Source organism: Pongo pygmaeus, chromosome 2 (assembly GCF_028885625.2).
Source record: "Pongo pygmaeus isolate AG05252 chromosome 2, NHGRI_mPonPyg2-v2.0_pri, whole genome shotgun sequence".
Lineage (NCBI taxonomy): Eukaryota > Metazoa > Chordata > Mammalia > Primates > Hominidae > Pongo > Pongo pygmaeus.
Genome location: NC_085930.1, coordinates 193,776,254 through 193,799,550, shown reverse-complemented (window position 1 = coordinate 193,799,550; position 23,297 = coordinate 193,776,254). Strand labels below are relative to the sequence as shown.

Genomic DNA, 23,297 nt, shown 5'->3' with positions numbered 1-23,297 from the left:
TGAGGAGCAGCCGAACTTCCGGGCCTCAGCCTCTGAACACCAGTGGCTCTCCTTCCCTTTGTCCTTGGTCATGTGACCCTGGGAACTGATCAACCCCCTCTACCCTCAGCTCCCTTAAAGACAAAGGCTGGGAACCGACTCAGTAAAACACCATCCAGACACAAGAGCCTGCCCCCCACCCAGGAAGGCCTCTGCCTTAGAAGGAAGGAGCTCTGGGGTAGTTTGTTCTCCATTGCCACTGACCCACTTCCAAGAAGTGTGTTAGATGTTCAAAGCAGTGAGGTCCAAGCACAAAGGGGAAACTGAGCCTGGATGGGCCCGGATCTCGTTTCCCAGTGCCTCCAGGGAGTTGTGAAGGGTTGGCAGCCAGGGACTGTGAACTCTGAATCGGGGAATCTTGCTTTGGGAGGAGGAATAAGAAGGGGCAAGAGAATCATCTTATTGCCTTTATTCTGCTGTCCGCCCAGCTGGCCCCATTGCAGGGCACAGGGCCAAGCTTTTACACGCTCACCCATGCTCTCTGTGCAGGCCAGTGCGTGCACACACACACACATGCGCACACACACACTCACACATCCCATCTCTGGCTCTGAGAGTCAGTCTCTGGGGGGCAAAGGGCAACTCCTCAGCCTGCCCCTGCCTGCCCTTTTATGACAGCACCAAGGGCGGGGGTGGGGACAGGGCCCTCAGCCCCCAGAACAAATCCCTGTGCAAACTGGAGGTGCCAGCTGGCTTCAGGATGGGGGTATCACATTTCCCCATTCCTGGAGTCCCCTCCTCCAGTTCCTGAGGGAGGGACTGCTCTCCGCCTACCTGGGGGGCCACACCCCTGCCAGGGCTGGGCCCTGTGGTACCCCGGCTTACCCCAACCTGACCCTGCCAGGACCTCCAGCACTGAAGAACAGACAAGTGTGAGGTTGTGGGGATCCCCTGCTGGACAGCAGGAAGGTCTGGGCCCTGAGGGGCTTGGGGAGGGGTCATCACCCCCTCTCCTAATCCATCTTCAATATGAAGAGGTTTGGGGCACACTTCCTGGGGAGGGAGCACAGGCCTGGAGAAGTCCCAGCTTGGGCCTTTCCCAAACTTCCAGCTTCTGGGCCACAGCCTAAGGCCAGGCATCCAAAAGTCCAAGAGTCCGAAAGTCCAGCCGGCTGCTTGGCATCCCTGCACGGTCCTCAGCGTCCCCGTGGGAGCCGGTGTCAGACCTGCACAGGCAGCGTCTGGTTCATCTGCAGCCGCATGTCCTGGATACTGCTCAGGATCTTCTTCTGGTGGCCGGCCAGGGTGACCCCAATACGGAGCAGGTCTCTGCAGATGGAGCAAAATCAGGATCAGTCCCTTGCCTTGTGCCCTCAACTCTGGGCCCAGCCTAGGGCCCCCTGCCCTGCTCCTCCAAATCTGAGGCACACTTACTCTGCCGTCATCTGGGCCACCAGGTCAAATGATGCAAACCCCGCACTGACGAAGCTCTCCTTGTACCGCCCCATCTTGATGGCATCCAGCCAATCACCAACGGTCGTGAAGGTTGTGTAATCTGGGACCGTGCGGTCCAGGAGGGGCTGTGACATGCTGTGGGAAGAAGAGAAGGACCTGGTGAGTCTTGAGGGCGGGAGATAGGGCTACTGGCTTGGTGGGAGCAGAAGCAGAGGTACTAACCCAGACTGAGCGCTGGCGATGACCTTGAGGCTGGCAGCATTGCGGATGAGCTTGTCTAGGGTATTGACAATCTGGGAGAATTTGGGCCTGAGGTTCCGGTCCCGCACCCAGCAGTCCAGCATGAGCTGGTGCAGTGCTGTGGGACAGTCCATGGGTGGTGGCAGCCGGTAATCCTGCTCCACGGCATTGATGACCTGGGCCGAGGGCAGGGAAACCCAGAGTGAGCCGCTGCCATGATCCCCAGCCAGCACCCACCTACCCAACCACTCTGGCTTAGCCTCACTCACATCCTGGTTGCTCATGTCCCAGTAGGGTCGCTCTCCATAGCTCATGACCTCCCACATGACAATTCCGTAGCTCCAGACATCACTAGCAGAAGTGAACTTCCGATAGGCTATGGCCTCCGGGGCAGTCCAGCGGATGGGGATCTTCCCTCCCTGGTGAGGGGGGCATAGGCCCTTCACCCTGTGACTCCAGGCTGCCCCCCAGGCCCGAGCCCCTGGCTGATAGGCCCCGCCCCCAGTCTCCCTCCCAGCGGCTTCCTGTACCAGGGAACTGGTGTAGGTAGGATCGGAGGGGTCATCCTCCAGGAAGCGGGAGAGGCCAAAGTCTGAGACTTTGCAGACCAGGTTGCTGTTGACAAGGATGTTGCGAGCAGCCAGGTCACGGTGCACATAGTTCATCTCGGACAGGTACTTCATGCCAGCAGCAATGCCCCGCAACATGCCCACCAGCTGGATGACCGTGAACTGCCCATCGTTGAGCTGCAGGCAACAAGCAGGCTCAGGTGAGCCCACTGCCCCCATCAGCCCATGGCCTGCCCACCTGCCTTCCCTCTCCGAGTACTCAGACTCCACCTCGTCTCTCCTGCAACCATGTCCAGAGTGCCCTGAGGGTAAGTGAGCTGCCCTACTATGTGTCAAGTATCTTGTAGACAACATCCCAATTAATCCCCATGACGACCCACTAGCTCTTACCACTCCCATTCTACAACCAGGCAGCTGAGACTCAGAGAGGTTAAGTCACTTGCCTGAGGTCACACAGGCAGTAAGGAACAGTCAAGATGTGAACTCCCATACTTATGGCTATGAAGGCCCTGCCATTTCCCTGCACCAAGCCACCTCAGTAAATGCTTATGGACTTGAATAGGGGCTATCTGACTTGTGGGAGGGGATGGTGAGCCCAATCCAACTCTCTGGGGGAGGGAGAGGGCCTGGGGGCTGGCTCTTACCCGGAGGAAGGAGTCCAGGGCGCAGTTTTCCATGAACTCAGTGAGGATCATAACTGGCCGACTTTTGGTGACCACGCCCTCGAGCCGGATTATATTGGGGTGATCAAACTGACCCATGATGGAGGCCTCACTTAGGAAGTCCCGCCGCTGCCTCTCGGTGTAGCCCACCTTCAGCGTCTTGATGGCCACAAACACCTCTCGGCGGCCAGGCTGTTTCAGTCGACCACGGCACACTTCTCCAAACTCCCCTGCAGGGCACAGGGCACAGGGCACAAGCTATGACTCACCCCTGTACCCAGCCCGCCTCAGCTTCTCATCTCTACTGTGCCCCGGGAGGCTCACCAGCTCCGATCACCTCCTCGATCTTGACGCAGGACACGTCGATCTCCTTGGCAAACTCCCGAACAGCCTCATTAGGGTCCTCGTAGGTAAAAGGGTCAATGTAAACCTTCATTCCAGGAGCAACTGGAGGGAGAAGAGGTGGGCGTGAGAGGGTAACAGTCAAGCCAGCCTCTCCCTGCGATGGGCACAGCTCCAGCAGGCTCCCTGCTGAGCCCAGCCCCATATTCCTCTGTGTTGCTGCCCTAACCCTCCAGCCCCCGTGAGAACTCCTGGTGACCATAAAGGCTAGACACCTAGGATTCTACTCCTAGTTTTTCTCTCTCATCTCTCATCACATCCAGACCTCTCTCAGATTCATCCCTCCCCCGGTTCCCACTGCCCCGACCTTGTCCAGGCCTTCAACACTCACACTATTCCAATCGCCTCCCAGCTGGGCTCTCTGCCCCTGGACTTTTCCCACTGAGCTATCCTGCATACCGCGCTGTCTTCCTGAAACAATCCTTTCATTGTATTACTCCCCAGCTTCAGAGCCTTTCCAATTACCTATGGTGGAGTCAAGTCCAAACTCCTCTGCCTGCCTTTCAGGACCCTCCAAGGGCTGGCCACAGCTACCCAGCCTGGCTTCCCAGCAGCTGTCAAACCAGTCTTCTCGCCGCCCCCACAGTTGGGCTCCTTCCCCACCCCACCCACTACCTTCCAGAGGCTCCTCTGGCCAGGAATGCTCCCCCTCACCTCCCAAAACCCTGCTCATCCCGCCTGGCTCAGCTCACGTCCACCTCCTCGAGGAAGCCTTCCTCTTCTCTAAACTCTTAGTGCCCTTTACAACAGGAGCACCCAGCTCAACCCTTAATTGTTCTCGAATTGTTTCCTGTGTGTATGCGTCTTGTCTTTCCCACAGGACTAACTGCCTTTAGGGGCAGGGGCCACATCTTAGTCATTTCTGGGGCTAGCAGGAGTGAGTAGGGGCCCAGGGTACCCGGAGTGAGATACGGGTCAGGAAATGCCACTTGACTGGAAGTGGGAGGGGGCATTCAGGGTTTATCTCTAAGGAATGAAGTCCCAGGCAGGGAGAAGGGTGTCTGCGAGCCCTGCAGGGGGCTGGGAGAGCTTGGGGAGAGCGGCGGGGACAAACTCACTGTACTGCTGCAGCTTCTCCGTGTACTCCGAATCAGAGCCGTGTCGCTGCTTCCTGTAGGGTGGCAGGGTGGAGGGCAGGCCTGAGACAAGTCATCTGCCTCCCTTTGTTCAGGGCACCCTTGGGCTCACAGAAGGGGCAGAGAGGATACAGGGGATGGCCTGGGGCCTAGTCCCACAGTTGGTGGTCACAGCAGTCTCTGGGTCTCTGAGCAAGGGGCTCAGTGGACTCAGTCCCTAGGGGACCTGCCCGGAGATTCAGGGAATGGGGTATGGAGAAAGGGCAGGATGAAGACACAGGCAGGGACGGGAGAGGGCTTCTCCAGCAACGGCTGGCCCCCGGAGGGCTAAGGCCCTGGGTCTGAGGGAGGTGGTGGCGGCTCATCTCTGTGACATGAGGCCTCTAGGATGCTAAAGGCAGTTCGAGTCGGCCCATGGAGCAACAGTGGGCCTGGGAGTACCTGAGGCAGACGATAGCGATGACCACGACAGCCACCACGACGACAAGCCCAGCTGTAGCGGAGCCCACGATGAGGGGAAGCTGCTCCTGGAGCTGCTGGGCCCCGGAGCCTGGAGATAGAGAAGGGGCTGCTGAGTGGAGGGACAGAGAGTGAGGGCCGCGATGGGGACAGGCGCAGGGGGCTACTAACCTCTCTCACTTGTGGTCTCAAACTCGGCAGGGCGGCTGTACTGCCCATAGCCGGCTACTGTGCGGGCACGGACCTGGACCACATAGCGGGCGTCGGGCCGAAGCCCGTCCAGCTGCACGGAGTTCATCTGGCTGGTCACTGTGGAGGCGATGCCCTCACTCTGCAATGCCAGGAGGGAGGGGGCATCCTCAGGTGGGTCCTGAGGCCAACCGGTCCCTATTCACACCCAGGCCTGACACATGCCCCCTCCATACCCAAGGCCTTGCTCCCAAGGGCCCCGTCATGATCCGGGGGTAATTTTCTCAGCCCAGCTCAGCCCAAGGCCTCCTCCTGCCCCTTGAGGTTCTGACCTTCTCAAAGTACTTCATCTCGTAGTCCAGAATGACTCCGTTGGGCCGCTCTGGGGGTGCCCAGGATAGGGTGAGGCTGCTGCCTGAGCTGCTGTGCAGGCGTAGTGTGGGCACTTCAGACGGGGCTGGGAAGAGCAGAGGGCTCACCAGGGGCTCCCTGGACCCTGGCATCCTTCCCAAAGACCCACTTCCCATGGGACCCCCAGTGGTCCCTTAGTAGGCCCTGGGACACCTCATCCAGGAGAAAGTGACCCAGGCCCTACCCTCCAGTGTCCCCTCCTCACCAGCCTGGTTTGTGGTGATATTCACAGCCGCATAACGAGGCGGCAGAGGGCTCTTGCCCGAGACACCGTTGACCGCCTGCACCTCAAAGGTGTAGCGTGTGTGGGCCAGCAGATGGCTGATGTGGACCCGGCGCTCCGTCAGGCCCAGCTGCCGAGGCACAAACTCCACGTTGTCATCACAGCGTGAGCAGGCTGAGGCCCCTCCAGCCCCATGGCACTTCTTGCAGATGACATTGTACAGGAGGTCATCCCGGCCACCCAGGTCCCGGGGCTCACTCCACTCAAGGATCAGTGAGGTTTCATTCACGTTGGAGATCACACCTCGGGGTGGAGATGGCACGGCTGTGAGGAACATGGAGGGAGAAGGTAGTGAGCTGGGGGCTCTAGGACCATCTCTCTGCCCAGAGTTCCTGCACACTCCAACCTGCTTTCTACCTCCTTGCCTTGCCTCTGCTTTGAGAAGCAGAATAACGTTCCTACATTTCTTCACCAGGCAGACTCCTATTTATCCTTCAATATCCAGCTTGTGATATCACTTCCTCTTGGAAGTCTTCCTTGATTCGTCCTTGCCCTATACTCTACATGTACATAAAACAATTCCTAGACAGCCTTCTAGCCCAGCTGTTAGTACATTACGGTCATTATCTGTTTTTACACCTATTTCTCCCACCAGGTTGTGAGCTCCTTTAGGACAATGACTGTATGTTATTCACCTCCTCGCCCTCGATACCCAGCAGAATGCCCGGCACACCAAAGGCCAGGGCAGAGAGGAAGTGGGGCACCAGGCCACCCTCAGGAGGTGAGGCCCCCTCCATGGTTAGAGTGGGGCTGGGGAGAGGCACCTCTACACAGAGGGAGGGGCAATGGACTAGAAGGCCAACTGCTAAGCTCCTAGCCAGTTCCTAAGCATGGCTAGGAACAGGTAGGTGCTTAGCAAGTGTTGGTGGAAGGGATGAGCCAGCTGACCTGGATTCTGGCTCAGGGGCAGTCACCTCCCACTTGTGCTATCTTGAGCACAACATCTAACTTCCCTGAGCCTCAGCTCCTTCTCTGGAAAATGGGGCTATTCATAGTGACTGCTTAGGCTTCCCAGGCTGGCCCCCCAGAGGGAAGGCCCGCAGAGGGAAAGAGAGGTCGCGCGTTCACTCACTGGTGCAGGCACTGTCCGCAGAGTCCGAGTCTGCACGGTAGAAGTTATTGTGGCAGGCGCAGATGCTGGCAGCTGGGGAGGTGGTACGGCTGTTGGGGGGACATGGGAGACAGGGCCCCTCTCCCTGCTTCGCCTTGTAGCTCCCAGGGGGACAGGCTGTGGGGGAGAAGAGGATGGATGGGGCTCACCTCCCTTCCCTGCAGACACCAGACCTCCACAGCTCCATGAGAACCTGGCTTCTCCCCAGCCTAGGTCTGGCCCCTCCACCTCCTAGACTGTGGGGGCAATGCTGGGATTGCCTAACTCCAGCTGCAGGTACAAAAGGCCCTATTGCCCCATGGAAACCCCACGTCAGCGGATTCCTCCCCGCCCCTGCCCCCCTCACCCCTACCCTGGGGCCTCATGGACGAAGACGTCAGCCCCATCACCTGGACAGCCTGGGCTTGTTGAGGCAGGGAAGACAGAGAAAGGCAGAGGAAGAGGCGGGGATGGGGAAGAGACCACCGGTGGGCTAGCATCACCCAGCACTGTGGAGATGCCCCACCTCTCCCTGAGGCTCCAGAGAAATCATTCCTGAGGACCCTGAAGGACACCCTAGAACACCCAGGAGACGGGGCCTTCACAGTGAAGCTCTCGCCCCACCCACCAGGCGCAGGCAGCAGCTCCTATCTGCCCTTGGGCAGGGATGGGGGCTGAGAACGGGTGAGAGGAGGAGAGAGAGAAAGCAGGCAGGAAGGCTGGGGTCACCTGGAGTTCAGAGGCCTCAAGTGTCCACAAGGGGACTCACCCCAGAGCAAGCCCAGGGCCTGAGCATCCCTTCTCCCCAGTCTCCCCTCCTGCCATCTACCCTTGGCCCCCTGGACACAGGCTCTGTGGATTTATGGTAGCCTTATCGTGTATTCTTCACACTGGAACATTTGCAAGTCAAAGGAGGCACTAGTAATAACTGTGTTAGGATAATGGGCATAAACCAAGACCCTCCTAGACACTAAAGTGGGTCACTGCCTCTCCATATGACTGCCTGTGGAGGGGGACACCCACAGGGGAGAATGCCCAGTGCTAGGGCTTGCCCTTTTCTGGGGTTTCATCTGCCCTCACGAAGGTGGTATTCCACCCTAGCTCTTTTGAGCTAGTGGGGGAGGGGGCAGAGGCCAGGCCAGCCTGGTTGCTATGGGAACCAGCATGCATTTCCTGCCGGGGACCTGCAGAGTGTTAGCCCCTCTTCAGGCTGTCAGGCTCATCAACCCCACCCCCTTTCTCCACTTAGGAAGAGGAAATCTCAGGACAGATTCCCATCGAGAAGTGGAGAGGGCCCGGGAAAGGCACTGTTCACCTTCCCATGACAACATGGCCTCGCAGCCAGCTTCATGCTGCCAAGCCCCTCACACCTAGGGCTGCCATAAGAGTCATCACCTACCCCTCAGAGCTGTAGGCTGCAAGCCCCAAGGAAGAGAATCGGGCAGAGGGAGCGAAAGACAGGGCCCTCAGCATGCCATCCCGCATGGCAGAGCACAGGAGGAGGCTTCTGTGCCAGCTTCCACGTTCCCTAGCTACAAGGCCTGTGCACAAAGCTTCTCCAAGACTCAGTTTCCTTATTGGTGAAATAGGGAGATGGCAGGAATCTACCTCACAAGGACTGGTGAGGCTCAGTGAGAGACCCCCTAGGTGGGCAATTTTGATAACTCCGAAGCCTAGTACATAAGTCTTGGCAAGCAATCGGAGGCAGGCCTCCTGAACTCCTCATGTATACAATAAGGGCAGAACAGCCCAGCTCTCATGGATCCCAGGGCTCTGGAGACTCATGGCCAACACTTAGCTGGTGGCTGTTCTCCCATGTGCCAGACACTGTTCTACGGGCAAAGCATTGCTCACATAAGAAGCCTCACTACAGCCCTATGAAGGAACCTCTATTATTGTCCTCATCTTGCACATAAGGAAACTGTGGTTCAAACAGTGAAGTAATTTGCCCAGGGCCAGGAGTGGTGGCTTACGCCTGTAATCCCAACACTTTGGGAGGCCGAGGCGGGTGGATCACTTGAGGTCAAGAGTTCGAGACCGGCCTGACCAACATGGTGAAACCCCATCTACTAAAAATACAAAATTAGCTGGGTGTGGTGGCACACGCCTGTAATCCCAACTACTCAGGAGGCTGAGATAGGAGAATTGCTTGAACCTGGGAGGTGGAGGTTGCAGCAAGCCAAGATCGCACCATTGCACTCCAGCCTAGGCAACAATTGTGAAACTCCATCTCGAAAAGCAAAAAAAGTAACTTGCCCAAGGTCATGTAAGCGGTAAGTGACAGAGTCAGGACTCAACTTCAGGGACTGGAACCCTAACCACTGTGCCATTTATATACTGCCTCCCAAGGGGCAGAGGAGAGCCCAGGGTAAAAAGCCATGCACAAGGTACCCACAGCCCCCGTGCCCTCGGTCCTGGGGCTGACCTTCTACTTTCAGGGTGAAGCATACACTCAGGCCGGGACAAAGCGAGCATCTCTGCCAGCCTCCTAAGCCTCTGACTGCGTTCTTCAGGTGCCTGCTTGCCAAGAATTCTGCATGCTTCTCTTCCTCTCTCTTTAATTTCATTTTTTCTCTTACTATCCTTGTGTCTCTCCTCATTTTCTCTCTCTTCTCCCTCCTTACACCACATTCTCTGCATCTGATCCCCACTCTTCCCTCTCCTGCCTCCACTGTGGACCTGCTCCCAGACCTCCTAGTCAGATAGCAAGCAGGGGCGGTGGGGCGGGGCGGTAGGTAGCTGTGGCCCAGGCCCTCCCCACAACCCTTTCCCCAGGACAGTCCCCACTCACGGCGGCACTGGGACTCCTTGGCAGCTGGCTCATGGCCGGTGGCACAGGTGCAGGCACCCACAGGCACCATCCATTCCCCATCGCCGTTGCAGTAGAGCTTGAGTGGCACCGACACCTCCACGGCGTTAGGGATGCAGGTGCCAGGAGCAATGACCAGTGAGGTGGGCTCCGCCCCAGTGAGGGTCTCGGGGAAGAGTGCGAAGCCTGCGGTGGTGGATGCACACTTCTTGTAGAAGGCACGCACGGAGATGAGCGACATGCAGGCGCCCTGGTCCTGGAAGGCCAGGTAGAAGCCAGCCTTGGAAAGTGGCCCAAAGCTGCGCACCTTGGTGTTGACACGGCCGGCATCGAGCCGCGAGAAGCTCTCATCGGGTGCGATGGTGTCCACTTTCACGTAGGGATTCTCCATCCAGAAGGGGGAGGAGGCTGAGGCCACATCGCTGTCAGCCTCGTAGTAGAAGAGGTTGAAGGTCTCCTTGCAGGAGCCAGGGATGTTGGGGATGCTGTTGCAGTCACGCACAGTGAACTTGAGTTCCACGTAGACCCGCTGCACATCCCGCCGCCAGATGAACCCCGTGCGAAGCCAGTTGTTCTGGCTTGACTCGCGCACATTACACACCTGGTATGTGCGGATGGGATTCATGGCCTCATCGTAGCCACTCACCTCTTCCCACTGTGCATGGACCAATGAAAAAGACAGAGTGAATGCCTGCATTTGCCAAGTGCTTCCCTCGTGCCCAGATCTGCTCTATTTACTTCACAGGGATGCTTCTATGGTGTGCAGTGGCTGAGAATACAGGCTATATGGGTTCAAATTCCAGCTCTCTGCCTGCTGTGTGATTATGGGTAAGTCACTTAACCGCCATGTGCCTCAGTTTCCCCATATGTAACATGGGGATAATAAAGATGTGTAAGGAATAATGACTTTAACTGAATAAAGCATTTAGGACAGGACTCGGAACTTGGTACGTACTGCAGGAACATCGGCTATATTTGTTATCTTTATACCTCAGTTTCGTCATCTGTAAAATGGGGCTGCTTGGAACTAAACGAGGCTGTGAGGAATTAAATCAGGCTAATAAATGTAATGGGCTTGTAACAGTGCAAGCACTTCTGGGATACTGGCTGTCACTATTAACTTCGCATTTAATCTTCACAACAACTCCATGAGGAGCCGCATCTGTTGTCCCGATGTTTAGAGAGGAGGAAGCCAAGGCTCACAGAAGGGAGTTTTGCCCAAGGTCACACAGTCAGGCCTGGTGGCTGCAGGACCTGTCGTGCCATCGTACTCCAGGGTTCTAGGGCTTACAGCAGCCATGAAAGCCATCTAGGGAGATTAATTAGAATATTTGAGAGAGGTCTGGCCTGCAGGAATTTAACAGTCAAGAAGTGGCCACCCAGAGGGGTAAACGGCCTTGCCCAAGGTCACACAGCAAGTTAAAGATCTGGAACTAAGGTTTCCAAGCCAGTGTTTTCTCCAGGGGCCTAGGGAGGAGGGAGATGGTGGGGGTGGACATGCAGAGGGCTGTTAGGAAGAGAGGGAGAGGGGAGCGGGAGCTGGGGGGCACAGGCAGGCAGAGGAGTGAGAGATAGAAATGCCCACAGAGAAGGACCATGAGATGCTTCAGAGGGTCATAAGTGAGGATGATGGGGATAGCACAGGAAGTGAGGGTGACAGGCAGAGGGCAGAGGCAGCCCTCCTCCAGGCCCTGGTGAGATGAGGGGGCAGAGGCTGGAAGTGGGAGGAGGCCTAATGGCAAACAACACTCAGGAGAATGATGGGAAAGTCTCACCCCACTTTCTGGATGAGATGTCCACGCCAACTCAGATGTAACCCATTTTGTGTCCATGAGGGTCTCTGGAGGGACAATGGAGAAAAAGGTCAGGTACTAATCTCAGGATGAGGAGACAGAAGAGATCACAGCTGAGCGAAGTGGCTCACAGCTGAGCAAAGTGGCTCACAACTGTAATCCCAGCACTTTGGGAGTCTGAGGCAGGGGGATCACTTGAGGTCAGGAGTTTGAGATCAGCCTGACCAACATGTTGAAACCCCATCTCTACTAAAAATACAAAATTAGCCAGGCTGGTGGTGCACGCCTGTAATCCCAGCTACTCAGGAGGCTGAGGCAGGAGAATCGCTTGAACCCGGGAGACGGAGGTTGCAGTGAGCCGAGATCGTGCTACTGCACTCTACCCTGGGCAACAGAGAGAGAAACTCTGTCTAAAAAAAAAAAAGGAAGAAAGAAAGAAGAGATGGCTCAGGAAAGGATTCCCACCAGGCTCCACTTTCCACAAGTCCTGAAAGCCCCCAGTTTCCCTACCCTAGAGGAGACCCTGCGGCCATCCCCAGAGATGTCACAGTCCCAAAGATGTCAGGTCGGGCAGGCTAGGGGTAGGTGCCCTGACCCCAGGCCTGGGTTAATGAGGCGAGAGCAGAGGCCGGTCCACACACCTACAGGCTCTGCTAATCTCCACACAAAGGAGCCGGCAGGGCCTTTATCCTGGAACAAAGGGCTGTGTGCTTCAGACCCTGGCCCTGGCCTCCCCTGACTCAGTTCCCAGCACAAAGGCCCAGCCCCACACAAGGCCCAGGGGAAGGGGAGGGCAGTGACAGGCCAGAGCCAGCTCCCACCCAGCACCTACAGGTGATGGGGCAGGGATGTGCTTTGAGGGTGGAGAGGGGACCACCAAAGCCCCAAACCAGCTCTTAGTTCAATTCTTCCTGCAATCCTTGGAAGAAGGTACTGTTGGTGTATCCCTTTTACAGAAGAGAATACTGATGCCCAGACAAAGAAAATACACTGCCTAAGGTAAAGTTGCTAGGACTTGGGGTGAGGGGACAAGGGTGGCTCAGGTTCAGGTGTATCTGACTCTATAATTAATCCCTTGCACTCTGACTGCAATATGCCCCTCTGTAAAGGAGGGATGAAAGAAAGCCTAGAAAACTGCCTATCATTTAAGTCCCAACAGAGCTGTTGCCTCCTCCAGGAAGCCTTCCGTGAACCTCCAAGTCAGGGTAAGATGCCCTCCTTTGTGCATCAAGGGCCAGGGGCTTTGTCATAGTACCCGGCCTGTGTTCTGAGCTGGTTTCTAGTCTTTTTCACCTTGTTTGGTCATAGGAGGGGCCCGTTAATATTTCTGACATACACTTGCTCCCTTAGGAACCTGGTTCTGGGCTCTGGCTGGATGTCACTACTCTCTGAAAGACAGTGTGACCCCCAGATTAGACCTGGGGCAGGAAAGGAAGGAAAGAGGTGCCAACCCCTTTCCTGTGGCCTGGAATGGGGCACGGTTGCCCCAGGACCTCCGGAGCCCTCTACATCATCCCCTCTGGGTGCCCAGGTGGGGAAAACCCAAACCCCGCGGCCACAGGCTTGCAGCCTTCAGTGGTTTCCTGGAGGCTGGGTCTGAGCCGAGGACGGCGGAGAACCCCGTGGGTGGACAAGGCAGCTGTGACCCCAGCCCCCCTCCCCCATGTCAGGCAAAGGGGCCGCAGGCAGCAGCCATTCACTGCAGGGAGGGAGGCTCCTCCCGCTGCCGCAGCCCCTGGTCCCCTGAGGGCCCGGCTGTAAGGGGAGCGATCCTGGCCTCTGGCAGACAGACAGACAGACAGACACAAACATTCGGCCGGGGGGGTACTCGAGGGAAGCCGAGATGCTCAGAAGCCGGGGCCCAGAGACTAGCGGGGAGGGAGGCGGGCGGCGCAGCGACTGGAGCGGGCGGGCGGTGGGCGGCGCGGAGCCGGAGGGATGTGCGGAGCCGGTTGGCGGGGATCAGACAGCCGGGATGGCCGGCGGCTGACTACAAAGACGGGCAGACCGAGAGACGCGGAGGCCCGAGGAGACAGAGACAGAGGGAGGTTGCCAGGCGGCCTCGTCCCCAGCCGGCAGCCCGAGTGTCCGTCCCGGGAGCCGGCCCAGCGAGCGCGCCCTGCCCCCGCAGCCGGTCCTCCCGCCGGTCCGCCCTCCGCCGCCCGCCGGACCAGGCCGGGGCTCCCGCCGCTCCCTCGCGCCGCCTCCCTCCTCCCTCTCCCTCACTTCCTTCTGCTCAGCCTGTGCCAAACCCATCTGGAACTGTTTAAACCCAAATATTCAGCCCCCTCCCCCTCCAGCCAGATTCCTCCACAGTTTAAAACAAGCCCTGCGCTGGCTCCGGGAGGAGGGAGCGGAGGGAGGGGACGGCGGAGAGGCGGCGGCGGGAGGGAGCGAGGGAGGCAGGGAGGCTCTTCATTTCTCTTTAATTTCTGGGGAGCGAGAGAGGGAGGGAGGGGATCGGCCCTTGGCCATCGCTCAGCCTTGGCCATCGCTCAATCTCGCCACATTTTTCCCATTAATGAAGAGAGGACTTGGGTTTCGAGTCATGTGTGCCTGAGGAAGGGCTCCGGTCACTCCGGTGGGGAGGGGGCCTCATGCTCTCGGTTTCCCCGTTTCTCAGGGTGAGAGGAGGAGCCTGTTCCCTTCAGCCTGCCCAGGCACAGAGGACAGGGCAAGGCCCTCCTCAGCCCTAGGGTGCCTGGTCCCATCCTTCGGCAGGAGGTGAGGGGGGTGTGGGGCGGTCATAGAACCCCTCTGTTCGTGGTATTGGGAGAAAGAGACCCAGCCCACCTTTTCTGTGCTGTGTGTGCGGCGTGTGCATGTGTGTGCACGTGTGTGTACGTGTGTTGTCCATACACACGTTGGGACGGGGGTATGCGGGGCAGCGGGTAAAGACAAAAGAGGAGTGAGTGAGCAAGTTCTCAACTCCCCCAGCTGCCTGCTGCACCCTATCCCTCGCCGCCCTGCCATGTATCTGCAGGAGGCAGAGGGGAGAAGAGGCTGGCCACCCTAGACACTGGGCTCTGTCAGGCAGGAAACCACAACTGCCAGGCAAAGTCACCAGGGAGGTAGGCACCAGGCCTGGGGTCTTTCGGGGACTGGAGCTTTGATGCTCAGGAGCAAAGCAGCACCTCTTTCAGGTTTCCACAGGGCCATGGAGAGCAGCCACGTGGCAGCAGCTGTGTGGCCCTCGCCCATGCACAAACACACAGATGCACGCGCAGCATCCAGTCCTCGGGGGGCTGGGCTCACTCCCCGCCACTGGGGCTAAAGAGTGACAACACATATGGTGGACAAAAACACACAAAGCCACAGCCACCCACAAACACACACCCAGCTTCACACAGAGCCATGGTCTGTCTTTCTCAGACACACGGATGCATATGGTACAAACAGATTAGTCTTCCTTAGACATTCATATACAGTGAATCTTTCTTACACAGAGATCTGGCTTGCCTTAGGCGGACCCACGCTTCCAGCCTACCTATGTGCAGATTTCCTGAAACATATGCGCACACAGAGGGCATGCACCCCCAACCCTGCAGTATGTTCTCCTTACACACCCAATTGCATATGCTATCACCAGCTGCAAGTCACACAGTCTTCGGTGTAAAGTGCAAACACAAACACCAGTTTCCCTGTATAGACTTGGCGACATGCTCTTAGTCACACAAACTACAATCAGCTGCAAAGTCACAGATGTCCAATGACACTGGAACATGCCACAGCCCCTGCAAAGGAGCATCCTGACATGGTGTAAGTATCAATATCTAGATTTGTGTAAAGCCTCACAGGTGCATCCTCCATGCACCTGCAACACACACACACACACACACACACACACACACACACACACACACACACACACACACACCCTGCAAGCATGGTTCTCTTTATGGGATGTCTTCCAGTGGGGTAGAGGAAGAGTTACTGGGAGAGGGCAGTACCCCTCATCCTGCCCCCAACACTCTGGTGCCTCTCACTCAGGCAGGGCAGCCACATGGGCCAGTCTTGCAAGGGAAGCAGAGGTGCTGGGGCAGCCTTAGACAGAGGTGTAGGGAAACAGCCCTAGCCCTGCTTCCTGTTGTCCTGGCTTGGGCAGGAGCTGTCAGTCAGGTCACGAGGCTGGGGTGGGGCAGGGGCATGATGATTCTGGGTGTGGCTGGGTGCGGCCTCCCCAGGTATAGCCCCTGCCCAAGTAACAAGCCACTTCCCTGCCAGCACAATGGCACCGTCTCCAGGGCCCCTGAGCCCTTGGTAGAGGGTAGCACCCTGAAGAGATTTGGCTTCAGAAGCTCTGGGCAAGGCTCTTCCGCTTGCAGGTCGAGGACCTTGAGCAGGGCATGAGGAGGACATCATGGGCACCCTGGCCTGAGGGAGGGGCACCAGCTGAGGGCCTACCACCTGCCCTGGTGAAGGGCCAGGCCCCATAGCACCCTGGGAACAAAAGTGTCATTGAGACCCAGAAAACAAACAAACAACAGAAAAAAACAAGACAAAACAAAAAACAGAAACACAAAACTAAAGACAGAAGCAGCAAGCCTTCTACCCAAATTCCAGACTAGGGACTTGGAGGTGGAAGGAAAGGTCAGCACCAGGGCTGGGCCCGCAGAGTGTGCAGCGGGGCAGGAGGGCAGGGGGCCAGGGTCTGCGCAAGGAGGAACACCCTGGAGCAGTGCTATGCCACCTGAGTTGGACACCCTCCTCCTCTTCATGGAGTCCCTTCCTCAGCCACCAAGCTGAAGGATCTGGCTCCCCTCCCATGGGTCAGGATGTGTACACATGTGTGCCAGCCTGTACCCACAGGGTGGTCAGCGTGAGGATCAAGGCGTCCTGGGGGGAGCCTGCCATGGGACTGGAGAAGATACATGTTGTGGGGGAGCCTAACTCACCCAGGGCCACCTCCTCCTTTCCTGCCACAGCCCCTTGGCCCCCATGTCTGGGATAGGGGGGAACATCTCAAAACAGAGAACACATTTTGTTTTTCATTCTTCCCCTCAGATCATGGAGGTTTATAATTAAATAAACCTGAGAGGGAGAAGAAGGGGAAAGAAGCCCAGGGAGGGGAGCCCAAACGCCTCAGCGCTCATCCATGCCCCCATCCCACTGGTGGCCCTGCCAGCAGCCAGAAGGATGGGTGCACAGCTAGCCCTTAACCTCAGCCCTTCAGCCCTTCCTTGTGATGCTGGCCACACTGGGTCTGGCCAGGAGGCTGGGGGCAGAAGGGAATAGGAGACCTGGCACCAGGGCTAGCCCTTGGGCAGGGGGTCTCTCCCACCCCATCAGGTGCCCAGCTGTATCCAGTCTCCCTCCACCCCTCACCCCCCCCAGCTGCCCAATCCCGACAAACCAGTTTGACTCAGCACAACAGGCAGGGCTACAATTTTCAAACTATGCAGGCCTGGTGATTCAGCCTCTTCATGCTGTTTAATTAGTGGAAGGCCGTGCGGCAGAGGCCTTGCCCACGGCAGCTTCGGCAGCTTCGGCTTCAGCTCGCAGCAGCCGCTGAGGCTACAGTGGCGGCAGCAGCAGCTGTGGCTAAAGACAGGGCAGTGCTGAGCAAACTGGTTCTTCCAAATACCTGCCGGCCCTCAGCAGCCGCTCAGAAGGCCAGCTCCTGACAGAAAGGGATGGGGTTTGGGGGTGCCAGAGGCAACTCAAACAAGTGAGCAAGCCCTCCAAATCCCGGCCCGCTGTCCCCTCTCAGTTCCCATGTTCTCAGGGGTCACTCCTGCTGCCCCTGTGGAGGAGGTGGGCTCTATGCTGTCTTGTTCCCTCAGGGACAGGTTCCACTGCAGTGACAACTCAGCTACCAAGGCTTGGCTAGAGGGGGACGTGCTGGCCCCACCTCCTGCGATCGGGTAACTGTTTCTCTTTTCTCAAAAGGATCTCTTCCCAGCAGGGATCTCTCCATCTTATCCCAGGTATAGGGGTGTTGGGGTTCAGACACCTTTCCTCATCGCAGGCCCCATTCCTAGTCTGTTCCCCATTGGACCCCACCCCCCGACCCGCTGATGGCCCTGAGGGGAGAATAATCTTGGCTTTGGGGAACTGGGAAACATTACTCAAAAGGCGAGTGGGCGACAAGGTGGCCCTGTCTCCCTGTGGCTGTGGGTAAAGCCCAGGGCAATTTGCACAGGGGAAGGGGACAATCAATCAGAGGGCAAGGGGAGGGCATGTTTTCAACCACGAGGACAAGCAAGGACCCAGGCTCCATCCACATGGAAAACTGATGACAGCCTTGGATGCAGAGTCTTGGTGACCCCCAAGTGTGCAGGAAGGGAAGAGGGACCAGGTGCTAGACAGCATCTAACTAGTGGGTGCATGAGAGGTAGCAGCCAGGGCTCAGGGACCCTGGGGCTAAATAAATGTCATGCCCCAGACACAGAGAGCCACAAGGCCAAGGGCAGACCAAATCCTGACGAAACCAAATGGTAGGTTGGATGGAGAAAGCTAGACCCCCCCACCTGTCAAGCTGGAGGGGCTGAAGAGATCTTCAGTGCTATGGAACCCACATATCCTGGTCACAGCCCAGGACCTCGAAGTCCACCCATCCACACGCCAAGCCCCAGAATACAGGAGGGAGGACAGGCAGAAAACAGCTACCCACTGGGCCAGCTCTCTCCCCATTCCTTCCCTCCCTGGAGCTGCAGGGAGATATGGGGGGGACAACCCCACCCCCGGCCCCCTGCACCAACCTTCCCTTTCATCTTTCCTCCCTCTAATCTCCCTCCAGCAGGATAAGGGCACACGCTCGTTTCACTCCTGAAGCTCCCCAAGGAGCAGACCCTAGGGTAACGATAATAATAACAGCTAATCCTTGAATAACAATGCCTATGTGCTAAGCACTTTGCACACATTAACAATTCAGTTCTCAGAAGAACTCTGTGAGGTCGGTGCCGTTCCTATCCTGTCTCCCAGTGAGGGAGAGGCAGAGGGTGAGTAGGTACAAGGTCTGCGCTGGGGTCAGCACCTTGCATTTGTTCCCTCACATTCTCCCACACACGAACTGGAGACCAGAGGGTCTGAGGTATTGCAAAAGTGAAGGAATTGGTGAAACCACCCTTGTAGGCACCGCTGCTTCCCAGAGGCATCCCATGCTGGCCTGGCCTCACAGCCAGGGAGTAGCCCTAGCTCCTACTTCACAGCGGAGGGGAGGTGAGCAGGCCGGGAATGGGGAACGAAAGGTCCTGCTGCCCCTTCTTCCCGGGCTGCCCCAGCACATCAGGACTTGGCCTTCTGGACAGCCCCCCAGCTGCTTGGCCTGGAGGCTTGGTAGCTTGGGCTCCTGCTAGGGCCTGGACTCCTGAGGGTCCAGTAGGTGATGAGGGTTGAAAGACAGAAAGGAAGGGAAGGGGGGAGGGAGAAGTGAGCCTCCTCAGGTAGCCCCTGTGCACCTGACCCAAACCACACCCCCACTCCACACTCAGCACCAGCACCCACCACACCCACAACAAAGGCCTTGTGGCCCGACACACACAGGTGACACACAGCCCCATAAGTGTATGAGTGTGTGTGCGCCAATGTCGCCTCTCCTGGGCTACGACACAGAGACCCAGACACAGATCTGGCAACTTGAACAGGCTCCCTGGCTCACACCCTCAAGGCAATCAACAACAAAGCCCCACACTGGGTTCTCACGCCTGCGATCCTATCACACACATGTGGGTGAGTGTGTGCGAGTGTGGGCGAGACCTCGGTGTGTCAGTCTGAATTTGCATGTGTCCACCCGTGGGACTCGATCTGTCAGCACAGCAGGCTCAGAGATGAAGGGGGTGGGGGATCATAGGAGGTCTTTATCCTGGAGAACATTAGAACGCACCAGAGGATGCCTTTCTCTCTGAACTGTGTTCTTTTTTCCTTCCAACCTTTAAGTTTACCGATTGTGAACATAAGAACAAGCCAAGTTCCACAGAATTCGTGTTTTCGTTCCTAAACTAAGAAAGTGACTAGATCTGTTAAAGATATCCAAAATAAGTACTGCCTTTATTCCAATTGCCCTCGAATTTCTGTGGCGTCCCTCCCTCCACTTTAGGGAAGGTTCTGACCCCCTCTCATTTAATGGCTCCGAAATTCTTGGAAACGGGGCGTGAGTGTGTGTGGGCCTCCCTATTGTTTGTGGCTGGTGTTGGGGCCTCTGTCCGCGGCAAGCTTGTGTCAAGTGGCATGTGTGTGAGCTCTCCTGCCAGCGCCAACAACGCGGGGCTGTTCATCCAAGTACAATCATTTGGAAGTTGGAGCTGCCCCCCACAGCAGTCTCGGCAGGTTTCACAGAACCCATTGAGAAGCCGGACCTTTTCCCACCGGCTACTGAGGAAGGCGCCGGGCTCTGCTGCTACCTGGGGCAAATCCCGCAACTTCAGGGGTTCAAATGGAGACCCAAGCCCTGCTAGAAGGCGGAGAGGGAGCCTCCCAAAAGGGTGCGGGGGCCCGCGCATACAGCACCTGGGTTGTAATTGGCGCCCGGTAAACCATAAACAATAACAGGCCCCCGCCTGTCCGCCCCCGCAGCGGTCCCCTGACAAAGCGGGGTGCTCGCACTCACACTCTCACAGTTAACTCCAACGGGCTCCTAATTAGCGCCCCCCAACCCGGAGAGTCCCGCTTCGCCCCCACCCGCCACAGCCCCGCGGCCCTTGCCTTGCCTGGGGGGTCGCCCACACGTCCTCGACTTCGGGGGGTGCCAGGAGCCCCGCTTCTCTGCAGTGAGTGTGGGGGACTCCCGCGAAAGCTCACGGCAGGGCCAGGACTTTCGGGGACGCTGGTCCCGAGTCTAGCTCCCCGCGATCCCCCAACCCGCGGGCTGCCTGCCTCCGAGCCAGGTCCAGCCTCCGAGGCGGCTCCGGGGGCGGCCTCCCCACCCCATCCCTGGGCCCCGGAGCGGGTGCCGGTGGCGGGGCCTCCTCCGACGTGGGCTCAACCCAGGTCGGACCCACGCTGCCAGCCCGCAGCCCCGCGACCCGGGGCACCTTATTCCCGGGAGCGCCCCCCGACGCCGCTCACCTTCCAGCGCCCGGCAGCCGGCGGGCAGCAGCAGCGGCAGCAGCAGCAGCTGAGGGAGCAGCGGCAGGAGCCCCGGCGGCGGCGACGGCGGCGGCGGCGGTTGGGCTCTGGCCATGGCCGGGGCAGCTCTAGGAGCCGAGCCGGGCCGCGCCGGGCCGGGCCGCGCCGGCGGGGCTGCAGGCACCCGAGAGAGGGTGCGCTCGGCGGGCTCCGGGGCAGGCTCGCGTCCGGTCCCAGGAGATCCAGGCGAGGAGGGAATGCAATCCAGGCGGGCGGCTCCGGGACCGAGGCGGTGCACCGAGCCCGGCGATCCTGGGGATGCGGACAGGTCGGTCCCGCGGGAATCTGGACGGACCGGTCCAGGAGGATCCGGGGCGCCGGGGAGCTCGGTGCCTGAGGACTTGGGGGGCGGGCCGGGGCAGGAGGGTGAAGGTGGTCGTGATTCGGGATGCACAGTAATCTGGCGGTCAGCTGCGGGCCCGACTGGGATCCGGGGCTTCGGGGACGCGCGCCGTCAGGGGTCCGAGCTGGGATCTTGCTGCGCCGCTCACGTACTCACTTCTGCTGTCCCCAGCGCCGGCGCGGCCGCTCTGGGCGAGAGGGGCGGGACGGCCTGCCTGCCCGTCAACGCCGAGGCCCCGCCCCTAGCGGCTGGCCACCCACTCACAGACCGCCAGGCCCGCTGGTTCGGCCTCGAGAGCACTCAGCTGGAGTTCAGTTGGCGGTGTCTCCGCCATGCCCACCCTCGGGGTCTCAGGGGCCCGGAGTGGGCGGGGCTAAAGAAAAGATGAATTAGATTGGGCGGAGCGATGCTGTCCATCAGAGGGAGAACCCCGCCCCCTGGCGCCCATTGGCGATTAGTAACCTAACCTGAGTCCGAGGAGGTGCCAACCAGCTAAGACGGACCGGGGGCGCCCCCATGTGGCCCGCGTCTGCCCTGCGACGCCCTCATGTGGCTGTAGTTTAGCGCTACCTGGGGGGACCCCCACCGCGATGTATCCTGCGACCAGGGACCCCCACCGCGATGTATCTGCGACCAGACCATCGTTTCTTCATTCTTTCATTGGGCTGCGTATTTAGTCATTCATTCAGCACATCTTTGTGAGCGCCCACAATGTGTCAGACTCTAGTACCTGCGGGTGCTACCGCAACGGACAAGACAGTGGCTTGTGTTACTAGCTTAGCAGTGGAGGACGTGGGATTAAGTCATCGCTGTAGAGTGTAAGGAGCTTTATTGCAGAGGAGGAAGAATTCCCCGAGCGTACGTGAGGGCGACGGCCAGTGTCCGGCCCTGAAGAACTGGCATTCAAGCTGAAATAGGAAGGATGAGCAGTGAGTGACGGATTGCGTGTTCCGGGGGAGTGGGGAGGGGAGCAAATACTCTTTGTGTGAAGACCTAGGGGCAAGAGAAACTGTGATTCACTGGAGGAATCCGAAAGAAGTTCAGAATAGCTTGAGTGTAAGAGGGACTGAAAGGAGTTCTTAGGAGTAGGTGTTGGGGGAAGGAGGAATTTTTTTGGACTCGTGATAAGGCCTTCCTGAGAGCTAGGGTTTGAAGTAGGGGCATGACCTTGGATGATCATGGCTGCTCTGGGGAGCATGCGTGGGCAGAGTCCATGGTAGCAGCAGGGAGACCAGTGAGGGGGCTGTGCAGTGCGCAGGCAGGGGAAGATGGTGGCTTGGGCTAGCGTGGTGGCCCTGAGGATGGAGAGAAGCTGGCAGGTGTGAAGTGTATGTAGGAGGTAGAGTCCACAGGAATTTGTGATTGGTTGGTGGAGAGATGTGGTAGGTGAGGACGTCAAGGAGAACAGTAGGTTTCTGGTTTGGGCAAATGGACTTCTGCCCCATTTATTCCACAAACATTTACAAAGTGCAATCAACACTCTGAAACAACAACTCGAACTTATTGAAAGTTATTTTATACAGCATCATTTTACAGAAAAAAAACTGACATCCAGAAAGGCTTAGTGACTTTCTCAAGTCACATAGCTAAAAAGTGGCAGAGATGGGATTTGAACCCAGGCATTCACAGCTTTTAAATACATTTCATCAGAAACCTACAGAGGACCTGGGTACTTGTTTAAAACTCAGAATTCTAAGCCACCCTTTCTTACCTCAAATCTTGGAACTCAGAATCTCTGGGGGTGGGGCCCAGGATTCTGCATTTTTAACAAGCAGGTGGTTCTGATGCACCTACATTCTGAGAATCACCATCATCGTGCAGCTCTCCCGTCCTAACTGGAGAAACCTCCCTCCATGGTCCCTCAGAGCCTTCCCCAGCTATCTTGATTTCTGCAGGCAGAGAGTGAGAAGTTAGATTCTGAATGACCTCAGAAGCAAGACAGGCACACTTAGTCCTCTCACCATGAAGTGCCCTAGCTCTAGTCCTGGAAGTTCCATGAAAGTGAATGAGGTCATAAATCCAGTGCTCAAGGGCATTTCTCTGAAAGAGGTCAGTCCTGCTGGTCAGAGACAGAGGCATTTGTGGGTACATGGGGCTGGGGTCCAGAACTGCCATGAGTCAGAGGCCTGGCTTCCAACCCCACACCACCCTCAGCATTTCTGCCACCGAGATCTGTTCTCAAGTCCTAGGGGCTTTCAGAAACATCACTCAGGGCTCCAGACCACAGAAGGGCTCTTGGAGATCATCTTGTACAACTCTCCCATTGTACAGCCGAAAAGCCTAAGGCTCAGAGATGTGTCCCCTTGCCCTGCAGTCCCCCATGCCCCGGAGTGCTGGCTGGGGTTGGACATGGAGATATTTCAGCAGGTGGCCTGGCAGCAACACATCCCCTAAAGCCCCGCTCGTTGTAAGGCGGATCTGTGAAGCCGCACTTCTGTTTGCTCAGCATCTGTGCCAGGCGAGGCCTCACC

The 23,297-nt window shown here is 57.8% G+C and overlaps 1 protein-coding gene across 2 annotated transcripts; it reads right to left on the bottom strand.

The window, feature by feature from the left end:
* Window positions 1-433: 433 nt before the first annotated feature.
* EPHB3 (EPH receptor B3) lies at window positions 434-21,015 on the bottom strand. 2 transcript variants are annotated; one of them, XM_054481038.2, is made up of 16 exons: window positions 20,424-21,015; window positions 11,400-11,464; window positions 9,607-10,279; window positions 6,798-6,953; window positions 5,648-5,989; window positions 5,364-5,488; window positions 5,014-5,173; window positions 4,825-4,933; window positions 4,366-4,418; window positions 3,230-3,352; window positions 2,888-3,135; window positions 2,205-2,420; window positions 1,944-2,093; window positions 1,657-1,850; window positions 1,414-1,569; window positions 434-1,308 (listed from the first exon to the last, which is right to left on the bottom strand). In XM_054481038.2, exons 1-16 carry the CDS (start codon window positions 20,536-20,538, stop codon window positions 1,200-1,202), a joined length of 2,994 nt encoding a protein of 997 aa, XP_054337013.1. In that variant the 5' UTR covers window positions 20,539-21,015; the 3' UTR covers window positions 434-1,199. The 2 variants fall into 2 exon arrangements, with proteins under 2 accessions (XP_054337013.1, XP_063518552.1); XM_063662482.1 differs by lacking the exon at window positions 20,424-21,015 and adding an exon at window positions 13,228-13,246.
* Between the last annotated feature and the right edge of the window lie 2,282 nt (window positions 21,016-23,297).